This window comes from Otolemur garnettii, unplaced genomic scaffold (assembly GCF_000181295.1).
Source record: "Otolemur garnettii isolate 467f Iridium unplaced genomic scaffold, OtoGar3 scaffold00180, whole genome shotgun sequence".
NCBI classification, from domain to species: domain Eukaryota; kingdom Metazoa; phylum Chordata; class Mammalia; order Primates; family Galagidae; genus Otolemur; species Otolemur garnettii.
The window spans coordinates 363,329-371,376 of NW_003852575.1; the positions used below are offsets into that span (position 1 = coordinate 363,329).

Genomic DNA, 8,048 nt, shown 5'->3' on the forward strand with positions numbered 1-8,048 from the left:
AAGAAATTTGCTAGTTCTTGTATCCCTCGCTCCGCTCCCTTCCCAATCTCCGAGGAATATCATAAATGTCCGAACTCAATTCACCCCAGCGGGAGGGGCCCCCATGCTTGTGGCTTTCTGGGCGCTTACCGGAGCCCAGGTATCCAGGAGGATTGTGGGTGGGGGAACCGCGCTCACGTGGCGAGCTTCCGCCAATCGGCGCGCAGACCGCACTTTGCGGCTCGGCTTCAAACAAACTACCGTGAGCCCTGAGCGGCCTCTGGGGCCCCGCCCCCCTAGGCCAAGTCTGGGGCCCCGCGAGGCCGCAAGAAGGGTGGGAGCACCCAGGGGCAGGGGCGGGGGCGGGGGCGGGGCGGCGGGGTCGAGTGACGGCCCGCCTCACCTATTCTGGACGCGGGCCGCGGCGCGGGCGCAGCGGGGTGGGCCCCGCAGCCAATGGGCGGGGGCGGAGGGCGGCCCGGCCGGCGGGGAGGGAGAGCCCGCGGCCGGGGGACGCGGGGGGAGCAGGAGGCGGGCTCCCAATCCAGTTCCATCCGGTTCTCCCACCGCCCCCGCCGCGGGTCTCAGCAGCACGGGCGGCGGGAGGAGCGGCAGCGGCCAGGCAGCGCAGGTTCGTGAAGGCTCTCGGCACGCCGCGGCCCGCAGGCACCCGGCACGCGCCTAGCCCGCCGCCAAGATGCCGAAGAGGAAGGTGAGTGGCGGCCGCGGCCCGCACACGCCCCCTCGCACCGCCGCCGGCCTCCCTCCCGGGCCCCCGCGCAACACAGGCCCTGCGGAGCCCACGACAGCGCCGGGCCCGGGAGCCGCTGGGAGGCCCGCGGGCGCCCGGGGGGCGGCTGTTCTGGAACGTTCGGCTGCCGGAGAAGCCGAGGGGGCGATTCGAACGGGGCGGCGGGAAGCTGCTGACGTCACGCGGCTGGGCATTGTTCTCTCGCGCGGGCGGGCGGGCGGGCGAGGGGCGCGCGGCGACTTTGTTCGCGGATCGCGCCCATCCGCACGTCTCTCTTCCCGCAGGTCAGCTCTGCCGAAGGTGCGGGGAAGGAAGAGGTGAGCGCGCCGGGCCTCTGCCTAGGGGGGGTGGGCTTGCCGCGAACTGTGCTCCTTCTCTCCTCGCTGATTGTCCTTTTTCTCTTTCAAAGCCCAAGAGGAGGTCGGCGCGGTTGTCAGCTGTAAGTAAAGTGAACCCTGTAGCCTCTTGTGTTCGCCTCGTGCGATCGTCCCATTGCAGAAACTTAGTGCTACTTTTGCCTTTCAGAAACCTGCTCCTGCGAAAGTGGAAACGAAGCCAAAAAAGGCAGCAGCAAGGGTAGGTTTCAAAACTTAAGTCAAGATACAGTGGTGTCTCAGGCCACCGTGTTACTTAATGCCTGACTTTTTATTTCATTTAACTATTTGAATTTTCTTGGTACTTTAGATTATTTTTCTCCTCACCCCGGTGAAAAATGTAATGGATATATTTACGCTGCCACATTGGAATATGTTATCACATTTAAGCTGCTGCAGAATTTAGGAAACTTAAGACGACAGAAAATATTAAATATTAACTTAAGCCTACAAAGGAGATTCGTTCTGTGTGTTGTGTACATCGTGGTTGGTGCTGCTTTTCATTGCATGGTTGTACTTCCTCTCTTGACAATAAAAAAGCCGAGATAGGACTGAGGCCAAGAGAAAGGCAATGTGTAGGTTTTTATGTATGTGCAGTTCCCAAACCAAGATAAGGGGATCTTAATTTGGGGGGGGATGGGGGAGATCAAGACTTAACGCTCTTTGATAATATAAATGTCGGTGTTCCCTAAGTATTTTATTTGCAGTTGTGAAATCCGTGATGGGAGTTGTTCCGGAATAAATTCATCATTCCATGAATCTGATTACAGGTCTTGGGAATGAAGTTGTTCTTGTGTATATCTATGCTAATTTGTTTGGAAAACCAGAAGGCCTGTTAAGACACTTGTAAACTCTGTGTTTGTGTATAGCATTGAAACCACTTTCTTTAAAGCTCTCTTCACATTCTAATTTTGGGTTAAAAATTAGATGAGAATTTGAAACCTCTTCGAAAAAGAAAAAAATGTTTAATGCCATCACTTTTCTCCTGAATGTGGGTGGAAGTTAGCACTGCATGATAGTCAAAAAAAATGAGATTAATTTTTTTACATTGAGGAGCTCTTGGATAACTGTTAAATTTGTCCTTGTTAAATGAAGGGAAATTCCAAAGGATTTCTTCTCTCTCTCTTTTTTTTTTATTTAAACCTACAGAGCTGAATGTAAAAACCTTAAGTACGATTACTTCTGTTGTGATCCTTTTAAAAATAAAGGTTCGAGGAAGGTATAGGTATAGTATGTCAAATTAGAATTTCTCATAGCAGAAGACAAGGCAATAATTATCTGTGCACAATGAGTAGGAAGGAAATTTCACGAAGGCTCAGAAAATTAGCCAACATTGTTCCAAAATGTTGACGTGTATTTTTTTACTGTTACACCCAATTTTTGTGATTCTTTGCTTTTTAAATAAGTCACTGAAATATTTGCCTGTTTTCCTCTTAAAGTTTTCTTTCTTTGACCATCTTGATCTCCTGTAAAATAATTTTTTTAAATGAAAGCAGTTAAAGTTACCACCCAGTAGGTTTGGAACATCAGATGTAATTTTCTTTTTTCCTCTTGGGGAGAGGCTAACAGGTAAGTCTTTGTGTCTGTGTTGTTTGAGGAACAAACATAAGTTTAGCTTTCTCAAAAGAAAAATGGGAGGAAGATGTTTTCTCTATTTTTACAAGTAGTTTCCAAAATACACCTTGGTCTTTATAATTGATCAGGCTTTATTTAAAGCCTCAAACAGAAAAAAAAAAAAAAAGCCTCAACAGAAGGTAAAAGGTAAGCATTTGATGTGTTATAAACACACTGTTGTCTTTTTTTCTTTATTTTTTAGTTTTTGGCCAGGGCTGGGCTTGAACCCACCATCTCCGGCATATGAGACCAGTGCCCTACCCTTTTGAGCCACAGGCGCTGCCCAGACACATTGTTTTCAAAGCTCATCTGTCACACTGTGCTTCTGAATTGTTTCATTTCCTTAGAAGTAAATATTCTAAAGGGTGAAACATTATATACTTAGGAAAACTATTTTGTTTCACTTCTCATGTAGCTTATCTTTTCTTTGGCTATTAATGGTTACAAAGGGAATTATTTCTAGTCCAGATACTGTATGTTCTCTTTTAACTTTTTCTGGGCTTTTATTTTTATGTTCTTGGATAGTGGTTATAAAATGAATGAGAAATTTTTAAGAATCAGGCTTGAGTACAGAAGCAGCATTCCATGGTAGCAATGTGTGTAGCAGTGTTACTTCAAATATATTTGTTTATATGTATAATTTGTTATCCAAAAGATGTAGAATTATTAGAAGGTGTTATGTTGTATCTATCTATGGATGCCATTGTTGATACAGACTATTATGCAGTGATTTTTTTTTTTACTATTGAAATTCTGAAGTCTGGGTACATGTCTTTATGGCCCTTTAGCTCAAGTAAGTGGTCATTGCCCATAGAGGTCTTTTATACCACCTCCTGGGCAATGAATGTAGCTATTGCTACATTTTTATTTACAAGAATAAAATGTTACAGTTTTGTTAAGCTTCTCCTACCATTGATGGATGGGTATCCAAAAGTGTTGTTTCTTTCATATTGCTTTAAAATGGGTTAAATTTTGGACTTAGGTATCAAGTTATATTGTCATACCTGTGTTTTTGAGATGTTTTTTATAACCAAAATTCACATTTTATTTAGATTGAAATAAACTATACAAAATTGATTTTCTTCACCAAAAATAATAGCAGTATTTTCCACAAAACACTTGTTTTGTAGCTTTTCCAGGTTTTGTTTATAAGTCAAGACGAGGAAGTATATAAAGTCATGGAAAAATCTTTTTTTTGAGACAGAACCTCAGTCTGCCACCCTCTATAGAGTGCTGTGACATCACAGCTCACAGCAGCCTCCAACTCTTGGGCTTAAGCAATTCTCTCGCCTCAGCCTCCCAAGTAACTGGGACTACAGGCACCTGCCGCAACGCTCAGCTATTTTTTTATTGTAGTAGTTGTTGTTTGGAAGGCCTGGGCTGGATTTGAACCCATCAGCTCTGATGTATGTGGCTGGTGCCTTAGCTGCTTGAGCTACAGGTGCCAAGCCATTTGAGATTTTCAAACACAAAAGTAAAAGTGATAAATTCAGAATTGATCCTTTTAGCTACCCCTTATATCAAGGGATTACCTGTACCAGGATAGTCAGTTTTGTTTTGTTTTTTTTCAGGTGAATTGTCTTGGTGTGAGAATAAAGGTCTTGTTGGGGTGATGGTAATTTGGTCATTGTTCATGCTCAAAAGAAATTTAGGGATGAGTAGAATATGTTGGAAGATTCTCCAACATTATCCACTTAATTAGTTCTGTTGCACGGAACTACGGACAGTAAAGGGTAATGGTGACAGCGGTGGTGAAGCATAGCTCAGGCTTTAGGATTTATCGTCATGGGGCTAATGAGGCTTGACGTGCAAGTACTATTACAATCTTCTTAGCATACGTTGTTTTCCTGATTACGGGAAGTTGCCTTTAAGTTGTTTTGTCTAAAAGGTGTATCCTTGTCCCTACACGTTGGTGTGTTATGTAACATTAACATGGCTGTCTATGCCAGGTTAGAAGATGAAAGTTAAAAGTAAAGTTTATACTTAAAATGTGTCATTCTTACTCTATCATAGGATAAATCTTCAGACAAAAAAGTGCAACCGAAAGGGAAAAGAGGAGCAAAGGGAAAGCAGGCTGAAGTGGCCAACCAAGAAACTAAAGAAGATTTACCAGCAGAAAACGGAGAAACTAAAACCGAGGAGGTCAGAAATGTGTGTGTGTGTTACTGATTTTGACTCTGAACAGAGATAGTAAATTGTTTTTTTGTTTGTTTTGTTTTGTTGAGACAGAGTCCTACTTTATGCAAGTACTACTTGCATAAAGTGGTATGACATCACAGCTCACAGCAACCTCCAACTCCTGGGCTTAGGTGATTTTCTTACCTCAACCTCCCGAATAGCTGGGACTACAGGCGCCCGCCACAATGCCCGGCTATTTTTTTGTTGCAGTTTGGTTGGGGAGGGGTTTGAACCCACCCTCAGTGTATGGGGCCAGGGCCCTACTCACTGAGCCACAGGTGCTGCCCATAAATTATATATTTTTATATAGCAGATAAAGTTAAAGTTTTTATTATAATATTGAACAAAGTTTTGTGCAGTATCCCAAAGTGAATGGACAGATTTACTATGAATTAGGGCTGGGCACAGTGGCTCACACCTGTAATCCCAGCACTCAGGGAGGCTGAGGCTTGAGCTCAGGAGTTGAAGACCAGCCTGAGCCCAGAGTGAGACCTCACCTCTAAAAATAGCCAGGCCTTTGGCAGATGCTCATACTTCCAGCTACTTGCTGAAGCAAGAGAATGACGTAAGCCCAAGAGTTTGAGGTTGCTGTAATGACACCATGGCACTCTGCTGAGGGTGACAAAGTAAGACTTGTCTCAAAAAAAAAAAGGGAGGCGCCAGTGGCTCAGTGAGTAGGGCGCCAGCCCCATATACCTAGGGTGGCGGTTCAAACCCAGCCCTGGCCAAAATGCAACAAAAAAATAGCCGGGTGTTACAGCAGGTGCCTATAGTCGCAGCTACTTGGAAGGCTAAGGCGAGAGAATCACCTAAGCCCAAGAGCTAAAGGTTGCTATGAGCTGTGACGCCATGGCACTCTATGGAGGGCAACAAAGTGAGACTTAGTCTCTTGGGGGAAAAAGAAAACATTTTCTATTAATTAGATTTCATTTGAAAGTATATGTGTCAGTATCTTAAGTTCATTTCCCTTATTTGCACTGTTCCTGGCATATTTTTCCCACTTCAATTTCTCTTTTTTTTTTTTTTTTTGCAGTTTTTGGCTGGGGCTGGGCTTGAACCACCTCTGGCATATGGGCAAATGGGGCTGGCACCCTCGCTACTCCTTTGAGCCACAGGTGCTGCCACCCCCCACTTGATTTCTAATCAAGAAAACATTCTTGTGTTTTTCTTAAAAGTGACACCTATTCAGAACTAAGTGATAACCTAGATCAAGCAAATAAAAAGACTGGTGTCATAAGTCTTCATTCTTTTAAGATACAGGACAAAGGCTTTTTTTTTTTTTTTTTTGGTTAAGGGAAGCAGTGGGAGTAGAGAAGAAGCCGAGGAAGTCTAAACTAGTTGTGATGAATTAGTTGTAAACACCAGCACTCATATAAGCCTAGAGGCACTTTTTCTTTAAAAAAGAAAAAACTGCAAAGTCTTGATAAAATTGCAGTGTGGCCCAGGCTGGAGTACAAGAGTGCAACAGTCCTAGCTCACTGTGACCTGAGATGTTGGGCTGATCCTCCCACCTCTCTCCTGAATAGCTAGGACTACAGGCTTGTGTAGCCATGCCTAACTAATGTTAAAAATTATGTTTTTATAGAGATGGGGCCATAACATGTTGCCCTGACTGGTTTTGAACTCCTAGTTCAAAGAGGAGCCACAGGCTCCTTTGAGCCTCTTTAGTGATGCTCTCCCATTGGCCTCCCAAAGAGCTGGGATTACAGGGATGAGCCCTTGTACCTAATCTGATACACTTTTCTAAAACCAAGCCCTTTTTTTGAGACAGAGCCTTAAACTGTCGCCCTGGGTAGAGTGCCACAGCATCACAGCTCACAGGAACCTCCAACTCCTGGGCTTAAGCAATTCTCTTACCTCAGCTTCCCAAGTACCTGGGACTACAGACGCCTGGCTGTTTTTTGTTTGCACTTGTCATTGTTGTTTGGCAGGCCCAGGCTGGGTTTGAATCCACTAGCTCTGGTGTATGTGGCTGGCACCTTATCCATTTGAGCTACAAGTGCCGAGCCTAAAACCAAGCCTTTTGATTTTTTTCAATCCTTTATTTTGTTATATTGGCTAAGCCTAAAAGATGAGTAATTTAGGGTATTGATTTTTAAGCTTTGATAGTTATGGATCACATTCCTAAGTGATTAATCCTAAATTAGGAAATTTACTGTCATAGTTTGTCAGTTTTTTACTTCCTAATTCTAACAACCGATCAAATACGGTCATAGTAAAGTTACACACATTATTGAATGCCAATTGTAAAGAAAACTTTGTAGCATATGTTGTAATCACATTATAGTTGATTCTCCTTATTCATAATTAATAGTCTTTTATAAGGTTGCCACAAATACTGAACCATTGTACCTGGGAGAAATAAGGTTTATGTTACTGTGAGCCTGTCACAATATTTTCATCAACTGATCAGTACACGACTTTGTATTATGTGTTTCCATTTAGAGATACCTCATTTACTGTGGTAACATTGAACTCAGAGCCAACCACATTGTAATTCAAGCCTGAACATAGCTATCCGGTGCACGTGCATTCTCTGTGTGGCACATCATTGCCCTTAGCAAGGCTAAGTAGCTTTTGGACACTGCTTGGGGTCCGTTTTAAAGAGCAAGATTACCACCAAAACCACAAAGATGTGAAATGTGCAGCACTAAACAGATCAAAAAGAAGACATTTGTTTACAGTATTAAGAGCTGAAACAAGACAGAGTAACCTCATGGGAGCATGTATATGGGGCAACTCAACATTTTTTTTTTGCTGCTTTATATACCCACATGACCATGGTAGTGCCGTTGAGTATTGATTTGGAGGTTACCAAAGTATTTTAACTAAGAGTAGATGAATTTGCACATACTGAATCTACACACAATGAGGATAGACTTTTTGAAGACCTAGTAAATTATACATAAATATAACCTACATTGTGTTAAGTGCTAAAGATCACAAAACTGATAGCAATGAGAAAATACTTGATCCATGATTTTCCTTTTATTTTCAGAATCCAGCCGCTGATGAAGCAGGAGAGAAAGAAGCCAAGTCTGATTAATGTCATATACCATGTCTTATCAGTGGTCCCTGTCTCCCTTCTTGTACAATCCAGAGGAATATTTTTATCAACTATTTTGTAAATGCAAGTTTTTTAGTAGCTCTAG

At 43.4% G+C, this 8,048-nt stretch overlaps 1 protein-coding gene across 1 annotated transcript; it reads left to right on the forward strand.

Annotated features, from left to right (window-relative positions):
* The first annotated feature begins 443 nt into the window (after positions 1-443).
* Positions 444-8,048, forward strand: HMGN1 (high mobility group nucleosome binding domain 1). Its single transcript, XM_012811940.2, has 6 exons — positions 444-691; positions 1,015-1,047; positions 1,140-1,169; positions 1,256-1,306; positions 4,732-4,860; positions 7,895-8,048. Exons 1-6 carry the CDS (start codon positions 677-679, stop codon positions 7,940-7,942), a joined length of 306 nt encoding a protein of 101 aa, XP_012667394.1. The 5' UTR covers positions 444-676; the 3' UTR covers positions 7,943-8,048.

Coding starts and splice junctions, on each gene's coding strand:
- HMGN1 (XM_012811940.2), top strand. Junction 1,048..1,139: donor AAGGTGCGGGGAAGGAAGAG/GTGAGCGCGCCG, acceptor TCTCTTTCAAAG/CCCAAGAGGAGGTCGGCGCG. Junction 1,307..4,731: donor CAAAAAAGGCAGCAGCAAGG/GTAGGTTTCAAA, acceptor ACTCTATCATAG/GATAAATCTTCAGACAAAAA.